General features: G+C 45.4%; 1 protein-coding gene across 1 annotated transcript; it reads right to left on the bottom strand.

Annotated features, from left to right (window-relative positions):
• Positions 1–5,650: 5,650 nt before the first annotated feature.
• ZBED4 (zinc finger BED-type containing 4) lies at positions 5,651–11,818 on the bottom strand. Its single transcript, XM_069100323.1, has one exon. The coding sequence runs from the start codon at positions 10,525–10,527 to the stop codon at positions 7,006–7,008; it is 3,522 nt and encodes a 1,173-aa protein (XP_068956424.1). The 5' UTR covers positions 10,528–11,818; the 3' UTR covers positions 5,651–7,005.
• Positions 11,819–12,214: the final 396 nt, after the last annotated feature.

The following is a 12,214-nucleotide window of genomic DNA, read 5'->3' on the forward strand; positions in this document are numbered from 1 at the left end:
ACTGCAGACTGGGGAGCTAGCCCAGGAGGAAAAGATGAGATTGAAGCAGGAGGGAGACACCCACGTGCTGGGGACAGTAAGAAAACTTTCTCAGCAGTAGGATCCCCGCTTCTCCCACCAGATCGTTAGTGCTGTCCCCATGCCCTGAAAGTTGTGCCTCCCCCAGCACAGCCTTCATCTGGGACTGGGGTCTTGCCCAGCCCCTCTCAGCATCGTCGCTGTTGGCACTATTTTTACACCTTCATGTACCCCTTATCTTGGGCTATGATGAGGCCCCATGTGGTGGCTCCACCATCCCTGGTGAAAAAAATATTTTTGAAAATCTTTAAAGGTGTTTCCATCTTCCATCCCTTGTCTTCTGGTTTATCCAGAATGACTCAGTTTAGTGGAGCCCTCACCACGTCCTTCCTTGTACCAGGTCCTCCACAGTGAGGCAGCACCACTCCTGTCAGTCCATCGTCCCCTTCCGTTAAGACCTGTCCAGTTCATGCTCCAGATGAGTGGGGCTCTCCCCTAACCTGTGTGCTTGGCACGGAGGCTGGATGTCTGATGGCTAACGGGCTCCCAGGCTTGGACTTTGTTGTGGTAACTGCCCAACGTCCATTAAGCTCCTCAGGAGATGGCCAGAGACTGTGCCCCCCCGCACTGCATCCATTCCCCACTTTTCAGCGCCGAGAGCTTGTTTAAAGCGGCCCACTGGCATCCTGTGGGTTCCCATTTGATTCTGACTTTGACCTTTTGTCCAACAAGTTGGTGTTCTGATGGCAGGTTCAGAAATGACTCGCGTTGGTAGCCGGTCTTGTCCTCTTGATAGAAAGAGGAACCATTTCATTTTCATGATGTCCATGATCCTCAGTTCTCTCCTGAGTACCCACATGAGGTTGTGGGCCTCCTCTGGAGTCTCTAGGCCTTGGACCTTTCATCTCTTCCTCCAAGCAGTGCGTAAGGGAGCTGGTATGAGGCCAAGGTGAACTACGTCCTCAGGTACTGGCAGCAAATGCCACACAGCACCTACTGTATGCCAGACACAGTGCAAGGGACTAGGGCACCAAGTCTTGCCCTCAAGGAATTTGTGTTCCATCAGTTGCAGGTACATGCAAAAGACATGCATAGGTACGAGACAATGGGGGAAGCAGGAAGAAAAATTCTCCAGTAGAACACAATCCTTGGGTTGAGCTTTGGAGGAAGCCAAGAACTTTAAGAGGTGGTGGGGAGAAGGGGATGCCCGGGGTTAGTCTGTGCACAAGGACAGACTGGACACAGCATCAGGTAATGGGAGAACAGCAAGAGACCAGTGTGGCTGCAGCATAGAGGAGACAAAGGGGACAAGCGTGTAATAAACCAGGGGAGCAGGTGGGAGGCCTTGAATTCCAAAGAGGAATTCCTGTTTGGCCAGGGAGGCAGTAATAGTGTTTACCTAGCGCTTTAAGGGTGGCAGAGATGTACAAATTTTATCTTGCTGGCTCTTTCACAACAATCCTAGGAGGCTGGATGATATTATGACCCCACTTTTACAGACGGGGAAACTGAGGCAGACAGGTGCAGTGACTTGTCCAAGGTCTCAGAGCTAGTGCAAGTTCCTTTTTTTTTTTTTTTAAAGCAATTGGGGTTAAGTAACTTGCTCAAGGTTACACGGCCACTTATTTTGTGTGGGTGCCAAGTATCTGAGGCCAGAACCAACCCCAGATCTCCCGACTCTAGGGCTGGCGCTCTTACTCGCTGTGCCACCTGGCTGCCCCTTCACAGTTCCATTTTTTAAATGGTGTAGGAACCAGCAAGGGGAAACTGTATTCCAGATTTGAGTCTCACAAGGAAGAAGTGAAAGCTGGTGCAGAAATCATGAAAGCTTTGGAGGGGAAGGACCAGTCCCTCCTAGAACTGTGATTGAGGGGAGGAAAACTAGGCATGATCTAATACATACCCCAGGTTGAGGAGAAAACATCAAAGGTCGAGAAGAAAGATGCATCAGAATTCTACAGGGAAAGTCAGTCCAGACTCTCAAGATTCTAATTCTGAAAGGCCCAAGAAAACAATTCTGATGAAAAGGAAAGAAGAGAACAGTGTGGATGCCAAGGGGGCATGCCAACACATGACACGCAAAACAGATGGTTAAGGGGGCATAATCCTATAAATAGTGTTGGGACAGAAGATGAGAAGGGTCAATGCTGGAGGGGTTATGGAAAGGCAAGAACATGGATGCTTTGCTGGTGGAGCTGTCAATGGGTACAACCATTTTGGAAAGCAATGAGGAATTATGCAAATAACGTGGCAAAATCGGCCCATAACCTTCAGCTCAGAGATTCCACTGCTAGGCACAAATCCCAAGTAGGTTATTGATAAAAATAAAGGCTCCAAATACACTGAAAATATTCATAGCAGTTTTTTGTTAGAACTGAAAACAAGTACCAATGGCCAGATTGTAAAATAGCTAAACAGATTGTGGTACATGAATGTAATGGAAAATTACGGTGCTGTAAGAGGTGACAAATGTAATTATGAACTGATGCAAAGTGAAGTGAGCAGAACCAGGAAGACTGCATATAGCAGCTACTGAGAAACAAATAAAGCAAACCACGGCATCTGCATGTGGCAAGATTATAAAGAACACGCGTCTCCAGAGCTGAGCTAGCAGAAAGTGCCTTTCCCACTCCTTTTAAGAGGTGAGAGTCTGCAAATATTGACACCGTACACCTGTCAGTGGGTTTTGGTTTTTGGCTGCGTTGAATGATTTTACTGAAAGGTTTTCTCATTATTATCATTATTATTATTATTATTATTTGCTTTATAAGGGATGATTCTCTCTAATCAAACTAAAAAATTTAAAATATTAATATAAAGTCTCTTTTCAAGATGTCCTCAGGAGTCCTCAAACTCAGAAAGGGGAGAACAGAAAAGAGAAGGGACGGCTGCTGCTCGGCTGGCTCAGAGCACAGGGCCGCCAAGGAAATAGGACCCCAAATGGCTGAGAGCCAGCTGAGCCCCAACATGAGCACGTGGCCAGCTGCCCTGGAGGAGGCCAGGTCACAGGCTGGGAGGAATGTATGACTTCAGCTGTGGCTGCTGACCTGGGGTCAGTACTAGCTGAAAGACTGGAGCATGGCATCACACGGCCAACAAAGGGCAAGTATGATTGGGGAAGAACAGCCTTCGAATTGTAGGCCAACGAACCAGCTGTCTTGGCCTGTTAACACTTGGGAATTACACAGACGGACGAGAAACTTCTAGAAAAGACAGAGGCAGCTAGGCCTGGAGTCAGGAAGACCCGAGTTCACATCTAACCTCACTAGTGTCTGTAACCTGTGCGAGTCACTTAGCCCAGTGTACTCAACTGGGCTATAGTGCCTCCGTCCTCGGGCTGCTGTGAGGATTAAATAGACATCTGCAAAGCATTTAGCACAAGGCGGAGCACGTGGCAGGTCCTATGTGAATGCCCTTTCCCTCCCTCTCCTCTGTGCCTCTATTTCCCGATCTGTAAAATGCAGGTGATGATAGCACCTAGTTCCCAAGGTTGATGAGAAGACCGAACGAGATGTTTGCAAAGCACTTAGCACCATGCCTGGCATACAGTAGGTGCTCATAAATGCTTGCTTCTGTTTGTGTGTTTTACAAAGAACCCAGAACAGGCCATGCCTGAATGTTCATTTTCCTTTCTGACAGGATAACTACAGCTTGCATAGACTTTAGACAAATGCAGCATCGAGTATAGTAGCTTACGCCATGCTTCCGAGAGAGACAGAGATGCAGACTAGGGGATGAGGTGGTTAAATCAATTCTGGGTTCAGTGGCTGGACTCAGTCAGTCCATTATTAATTTTAATGTTATTATTATTAATGACATTAATTATTATTAATTAATATTTATTATTGCCATTACTAATGACAGAGCACCAGCAGGTCTCTAGTGAAGGGCCCCAGGGATCCATGCCTGCCTCCAAGTCGGCATTGCTCATGCCAGCCCAATGGTTGAGCGGGTTGGGATCCTAACATGTTTAAATACTTAACCCAGTAAGAGCTTCTGTTATACTAACAAAAGCACTACAAGGAAAAGATGAAATTCAATAGGGGGTCCGTATTAAGGGGTTCCAAACTCATCTTCCCAAGTAAGACAGGGGAGGCCCACCTGGCCACGTTTGTCTGAAAAAGAGTTTTTGTGGATGACAAAACCAGTGAGTCTCAGAGTGGGGAGACGGCCCAAGACGCTGTCGTGGAGTCCGTTAAGAAATGTCGCTTCTGGGCTTGTCCCTGGAGAGGATTTGGATCCTCCTCAGACCCCATCTGGAGACTTGTGTTCAAGCTCTGCGGGCCACAGCTTAAGAGGGCCATCTATCGACTGGACTTGGAAACTGTTAAGTCTGATGGGGAGTGAGGACAGCAGGAGTCTTCAAGCAGAGCCAGGAGGAGAACTTGGAGTGATGGGTGGTGGTAGCGGCTCCCTCATGGGAGGTCTTTGAGCCAAGGCAGGATGACCCCTTGTGCACAGACTAGTGGGGTTCCTTGAGGCATGCACTGGCTACCGAGGTTCCTTCCACCTGGAGTTGAGTCTCTGAACTGAGGAGGGGGACTATGGAGGTCAGCTGTTCTACTTTTTTAAGCAGAGGAGGGGGGGGGCGCCTTCAAAAACTGAAAAAAAAATTCTTATTCTATTGTTATTCTCTTTTTAGTGGGCTCAGCTGACAGGAAGCCCGCCCCCCAGCCTGTGCCTGCCTGAGCAAAGGGGCGCACTGGGGTGGGCCGAGCCAGGCCAGCTGGCTCTGAGCAAGCACATCTTCCAAGTCTGAGGTCACTGTTCCCTCTTGGGCTGGCTCCGCTTTCTTGGACATTGCAGTTGCCTGACTAGTCCAGTCGAGTTTAGGGTTCTTGGTAGCCAGCTCATGACTTGGTGTGGCCCATCCTGATGTCTGTTTGTGGCATGGAGGCTCTCGGGACAGAGACGGGAGTGTTTGCCTCATCACTGCCCAGCTCACGCAATCTGGCCCCTCCCTCCTCACCACAGCCAGTGTTATTTCCCCCCACCCCAGGGCCCCTGACTTCTGCCTCCTCTGCTCCTGTGGGTCAGGAAGGTGGACAAGGGAGCTTATTACAAGTGCATGTAAATAGGAGTCAACAGGTTCTGAGCAAGGGCCTGTGGCTCTCTGAATGAAGCACAACTGGCCCATGCTTTTATATCATCCACTTTGAGCTATTCAGAGACCCTGCTTACTTCCTTCTTGGTTTTCAGTTCTGTTCCCCATAGGTGAAGTTAAATGGTTTTCTACCAAATGAATGAGGTATTAACCTAATTTTAAAAAATAAACAAGGCATCTGTAGAAACTTTAAAGGAAGCAACGAATCACCATCACAAAGCCAAGAATGCCATTTGATTCTCTGTGATGCCGATGCAGGCTCCAGACCACAGGAAGGCCTCCTCCCCAGCACAGAGTTAGATGGTTCAGGATTTACAAAAGGCCAAGCACACCCACCCAAGGAAGGGCATCCCTGTCCAGAGCTCCCCAGCACAGGGCACGACGAGCTAACAGCAATGGTAACCGACTGCTTGGCTTACTGAGTTTCACTCTGGAATCAAATTAGACTTTGATACTCCATGGATACAACAGTTTGGTTATACAAATTGTTTTTGCTTAGAAATAAAAGTCAGGGTTCACCAGCACTAGAAAATTGCAAATAAAATGTTTAATTTCAGAAACTGAGTTCACCATTTATAAATACACTAAAACATAGTAAAATGCAAAAATTAGATTAGGCAAAGGTACAGTATTTTAACAAAACTACAACTTTTCTAAAAGTTCATAGGCAAATGAGTGACTTATTACCCCCCAAATATTTCATCTAAAAACTGAAATGAGAAATTGACCCCTTTTCTAGATGTTAAAACAAAAATAATATTGAGAACATACTGTCCAAAGAAAACCTGACTACTTTTACTTTATTCTGATGTCTTAGGATTCTAAAATCTCCCACGTGCCTGCTGAATCATCCCTAGATACATTTAAAAAGACTAAGCAGTGCTCCACGTCTATAAGGCTATTCTTGTGAAGGGGATACAGTAATCAGTTTTCTACAACAGATTCTTATGCGTTCAATCGACTTGGGAACCAAAGCTTGATCGGACCCCAGGAGCCTCATAGCTTGGATACACAAAATGGATTTTAAAGGCTTCACAATCAATTAACTGAACTTCTGCTGTAGATCTCTTGCCGTCTTATGCACTGTGTTAAATAACATAAGCATGAATTCACAAATCTTGGTGAAAATACCAAGCAGCTTATATAAATACTCAGAATATTTCTGAAGTTCAAGGACAATGTAAAACCTGAATAAAAAACACATAAAACAAACACAAAAACTGATGGGAAGTTTCTTTAGAGATATTCCGTAATACCTCTCACTTGAGCTGCGTGTCTGAATACTAGAAATCTCCTGTACTAGTAAGCGGCTCTCCCCGTCTGGTTGGTTTGTGCCCTCCGAGCTTCTGAGAGCGAGCGGCCAATGACTTCTCAGGAAAGGATGGCCTGGACCTCCCCCTTGGAAGCCCCTTTCCCGGGACAGCCCCAAAAGCTGCTCTGCTACCATAAGAGCAAAGCAGAACTAACATACAGTACCTGGTTCATGGTTTTTACATAACTGAATAAAAAAAACTACAGAGTCAAACTGTGTACATCTCTCTCTTTTTTGCCATTCTATTAAAACAAATGACTGACACCCCCCTAAAAGTTTACAGTTATGGATTAAAACCTAGTAATCATATTTTATAATTTGACAAGACAGACTCTACCTAGTGTGGACTTCTTAAAAAACATATATACACCATCTGGCCTGAAGAACTATGGATAAGGCACATGTAGACATTGGATTGAAAGCTGGAGAGTGGCGCTAACCTTGGAATCAGGGTCACTGATTGGATGTCATACATGGCCCCTACGTGGAGCGACTCAGCCATCCCAGTCACAAAGACAGTGAATGTCCAGTAGGCATCAATCGCTTGAACCTGGCAGCTTGTTCATTCACTTCAATACTGAAAGTATATTAAGGGAAGATTTACTTTCAAAAAGATCAGTTTTTCAAAGTGTTCCATCATTAGCCTGGACTGGCTAAAGCTGCTGTTTTCGCTGGATGTGTTGTTGAAAAGTCTTTCTGAAGGAACGATGCTTGGGGGACAGCCCAAGAACCTGACTGCCAGCTTGGCCAGGGCCGGCCAGGACGACTTCTTTAAATTCCAGTAAGTTAGGGGGTCACAGTTGTGTTCGAGCACCTCTTCCTCCAAGTAGGCAAGCACCATTTCTTCTGGCAGCTTCGTCTTGTCTTTGAGATCTTTTTTTTTAAGCTTGGCCATAAGTGACCAGAGGCTGTTCTCTCCAACAGAGTTTGTAGATGGTGAACCTATATCACACCCATTGGAAACAGGTTTATCATCTGAGGTAGAACTCAATATTTCTAGTTCCCTGATTAAATCTTGCTTGTACTGTTCAGCCTCCTCTTCTGTAAATAAGGAAGCTTTATAACGAGGGTCCAAAAGTGTAGCAAAAATGTACCTTGGGTCATGAAGGGTAGAGGATAATCTACTTACCATTGCTTCTTTCAAAGACTTCAACATGGTGTCAATGCCCATCGTTTCCTCAAATAACATTTCTATTTTCCTATTGAGAATGTGGATCATCGGGATGACCTGGCTCAGCGTGGACATGTGTGTGCTCATCTCCCGACTCGCAGCCTCGAAGGGCTTCAGGGCGTGGCACACGGACTGCATGACCTCCCACTGGTCACAGCTGATCTGTTCTCGGAAGCTACACTCGATGGACATCTCATCGATCGCCCTCTTCTGCTCGATGAGGCGCTCGAGCATGTGAAAGGACGTGTTCCATTTGGATGGGACGTCTTGAATGAGATGGTGGGGAGGCAGCTCGTATTCCTTCTGCAATTCTGCGAGCTTCTCTTTCGCCTTTGCTGACCGATGCACCCGCTCGCAGATCTTCCTTGCGATGCTGAGTAAGTTCTGAACCATCCTCTGACTCTTAATAGCCTCGTTGACAATCAGATTAATCGTGTGACCAAAACATGGCACGCTGGAGTGCTCCCCTTCATTTAATGTCTTCCCAATGCTCTGATTATCAGTCACGGTAATTCCAATCTGAAGGCCAACAGAGGTGACCCAGGCTTCCCACCAATATTCCAGCTGCTTCTGAACACTGACCCCACTGTAGTCACAATCCACCTGGGACACGTTTAAAAGTGCAGAGCAGTGGTAGTCTTCACAATGGGGCCGGACCGATGACTCGAAGGTGACCCAGTGTGCAGTGAGGGTGAGATACTCCCGAGTCTGGCTACTCATCCAGATCCCAGAGGTGAAATGGACCACGCCACTCTCAGCTTCTTTAAGATGGGAAACAATGATCTGCTTCACATTATCATACATATCTGGGATTGCGGTCCTAGAAAAGTAAGATGGTGCAGGTAAAGAATATTGAGGTTGCAAGTATTCAAGCAGCCTGTTAAAGCCAATATTGTCTACAAAAGAATATGGCTGAAGGTCAAGTGCAATCATTTCTGCTACAAGACTTGTGATTTTTTTGGCAACTGGGTGAGAGTCAGAAAATTTTTCATTGGTTTCATCCAAGGATGATGATCCTAGTAACTCTGTGCTCAGGGGCATGCGTATGTCTGCAGCAGAGGGCAACACTGTCTCTGAGGCATCATTTTTCAGCACGTTGCTATGAAACCGTTGTAAATGTCTTAGAAGGCAACTGGTACCCAAATTGGTTGGCTTCTTCCCCCTGCTTATTGTACGTCCACAGTGCAAACATACTACTTTTGTTGAGTCTGCTGAACAAATTGAAAAATGATTCCACAGTTTTGAGGTCTTTTTGCTATTAACAGGAAAGATCACTTGATTATCGTTCGTAACCATCGTTGGCAAGTCAGTCAGTTTGGAGGAGGAACATTCAGCAGAAGCCAAGGTGGCATACGGAGAGTTGGCCAAGCTAGCATCGATGAAGCTCTTCTGGTTCCCGATCACTTCTGGGTGGCGCCTGTACAGGTGCCTCATCAAACAGCTCGTGCCAACGTCCCCCTTTTTCCCACGACTAATCATACAACTACAGTATCTGCAGACTGCTTTCAAGTTGTCTGTGGGAGACAGTGAAAAATGATGCCAAACTTCTGACTTCAGTCTTTTCATTATCTTTTTATTTTGTTGGAAAACAGTGCCTGGCTCAAATATTAAGGTACTCAATCCATCCCCCTGCTTCTCGGGAGAAGACACCAAGGAGGCTTCCCCTACATCATCCGAAGATGACAGAACAGACACGTCTTCCATTAAAGCATCTCCAGCATTGAGATGAGGATGGATTTCCTCCACTAGCCTGTCAGGAGAAGAGGAGGCGGAAGGGGATTCTTTCACCAACTTTCCTGGAGAAGATGCCACAGAACTCAAATCTCCCTCAGGGGGAAGTAACGAAGGCAGCAGAGTCGGGGGAGCAGAATACAGGGGCGGGATGCTTGTCCCACCTCCGTTCTCTTGCAAAACGATTGAGCGATGGGCTCTCCACATGTGCCTGATCAAACAGCTTGTCCCCAGGTCTTTGCCGTTCTTCCCTCTACTAAACTCATTCATGCAGTGTATGCAGACGGCTTTAGAGTTATCCAGAGGAGACAGATAGAAGTGCTTCCAGACAGCAGACCTCCTCCTGGAGCCCGCAGCGCTCTTTGGGACTGCAGCCGCCTTATCTGCTGCATTCTCCACAGCATCATCGTACTGGGCACTGGGCAGGTGGGGAGAGGAGCCTACCAGTGCTTCTTCTTTGCTGTATTTCTCTGAGATGGACAAGTCAGATGACATCTCTTCAGAAGAAATGAGGGAGCCGGATTCCTCCATCACGCGGTCTGGGGAGGGCATCTTGGCAGCCATCTTCTTGACCAGTTTTATAGGCGACAAGACAGTGCTCAGGTCGCCGACGTCTGCGGACTGTGGAGGGAGGAGTAAGGATGGAGATGGAAAGGAGGCAATGCTGGGCAGACTCCCGTTTTCCTGAATGAGCACGGTAGGATGGGCCCTTCGCACATGTCTCATCAGGCAGCTGGTGCTCAGGTCCTTCTCATTCTTACCCCGACTGAATTCCTTCATACAGTACATACAGATCGCTTTAGTGCTATCCCGAGGAGAAATAAAGAAATGATTCCAAGCTGGAGACTTCTTCCTGGAGCTTATGTTTCTGCTGGAAAGGAGGCTCTGTGCCACGGCTTCCATCGCCACGTCGTACAGCGTGCTGCTATACTGTGAAAATAAAGAGCCGTAATCCTCCTCGTTGTCAGGAGAGGAGTATTTCCCAGGGTGACGACTGCTACAGTTTTTCCCTCTGCATTCTGCTTGTTCATCACTGCTGTCTGTTTGTCTCGCATCCTCCTGCTCACTTTTAAAATCCATTCTTTCCAAACTATGGTTAGTTATGTTATCTTCGGGTTCTACTTTAAAATTCATTTTATCTAACACAAAACTATTATCCATTTTTGGACATGTTTCCTGATTCTTATCCATGATTGACAGAGATTATTCTGGCTGTATCATTGCACGTTAATAACTTAGGAGTACAATGTGATCCAAAGAACTGAGTTTGTGCCAAAGCACAAACATCCAATCTTCAGTCTTTTGTAATGTGGCCGTTTTTGCAAACAGGATTCATTGTCAACTCTTGTTGAAAACTTGCAGACATAACTCATAAAACCCTCTGAGTCTCTTTAAGAGCAGATCATCACAGGGCCTACCTAAAGAACCGTTCTGAGCCTCTTGAGTACTAAAGGCTCCATGCTGGAAACAGAAACATGGGCAGTGATGGTTCAGCTTCTCTTCTCAAAGTCAGAATCCCATTCATCTTGAAAATGTAAACATGACCCTTTTGTATCACCTGTAAATACAAGATGAAATAAAATCAAATACTAAATTGACTCAAACATTAAAGTCTTTATCCCACAACAAATGTACAACACATATAATTCTTATATAATTCCCCCAAACTAACAAGAATTAAACCAAGGGAGGTGTTCCTTTATTTTAACTTTTTGCATCCCATTAAATAAAGTCCATGAAAAAAGCATTAATGTCATGAATCTGCCTAATGAAAGAGATTCTTTAAACTTAAAACCTCATGGCTGAAAGCTGGGAAGATATATATGAACTGATGCAGAGTGAAGAAAGCAGAACAAAAAAGAATAACAGACAAACACAACAACCACAATGATATCTATGGGCACAACACTAAGAGGCAGACACATCAAAGAGAAGAGACAACGCTGGTGCCAAGGCAAAACACCACATTCTTCTTCTGCATGAACAAATGGTAAACTACAAAACTGGAAAGTGATGGGTACTGTCAGTCATAATCACACCGTCAGACTGACTAAATAGTGTTCTCACAAAACAAAAGGCACCAATAAAAGAAACAGAACAAAAGAAAAGGAATAAACATTATGCCAAACACTAAAAATCCATTGATAAAGGAGACGCAAAACAAGGACACCCCTAACTCCAATGAGTGCTGACCAAGTGCTTATGGCCTCCCTTCGTCTAAAAAATCTGGCCAGAGATGTTGGCCGTGGGTGTCATAACATGAAGAATAACCTTAATCTACTGGTAAAGACTGAAACGGGCCAAAGCACAGTAAAGTTAAAGAAGGCCTAGAAAGAATACCAACCTCTGGGCCGAGATTTACGTGTAGCAGACCAAACCCCATCCTTAACTACTAAAGCAAACAAAATTAATTTCCCTTCCAATGTACTGAAAGTTTAACCCCTGAAAATATAATAGCTACAGACTGCCTTAATTTATACACAACCTCACTCTATCTTTCAGAAAAGTTTCCTCCAAGTAGCTACCTCATAAAACTTTTTATTTAACATGCTAACATCCCCAATCTCTCCTCTTCTGTAAAAAAGAAAAAAAAAATCTTTGATACTTAAAATTACAGCTGGAAAAAAAAAGGAACCTTAAAACTAGTGGCAGCACCTGCACCAAATGAACATCATTCTGACATACATATCAAGTTGACAGATTGGGGCTCAGGAGAGACTTGGACTCAAATCCTGGCTTTACCACTGGCTATTTATGTGACTTTCCCTTTCCGAGCCTGTTTTCTCATCTGTAAAATCGTGATAATACCTGCATTATCCGCCTCTGAAGGCTTTTGTGAGAAAATTACCTTGTAAACATTAACCAGTCAATTATCAAT

The sequence above is a fragment of the Petaurus breviceps genome, unplaced genomic scaffold, assembly GCF_028583685.1.
Source record: "Petaurus breviceps papuanus isolate PSGF00001 unplaced genomic scaffold, PetGlider_PUasm1.0 391, whole genome shotgun sequence".
NCBI classification, from domain to species: domain Eukaryota; kingdom Metazoa; phylum Chordata; class Mammalia; order Diprotodontia; family Petauridae; genus Petaurus; species Petaurus breviceps.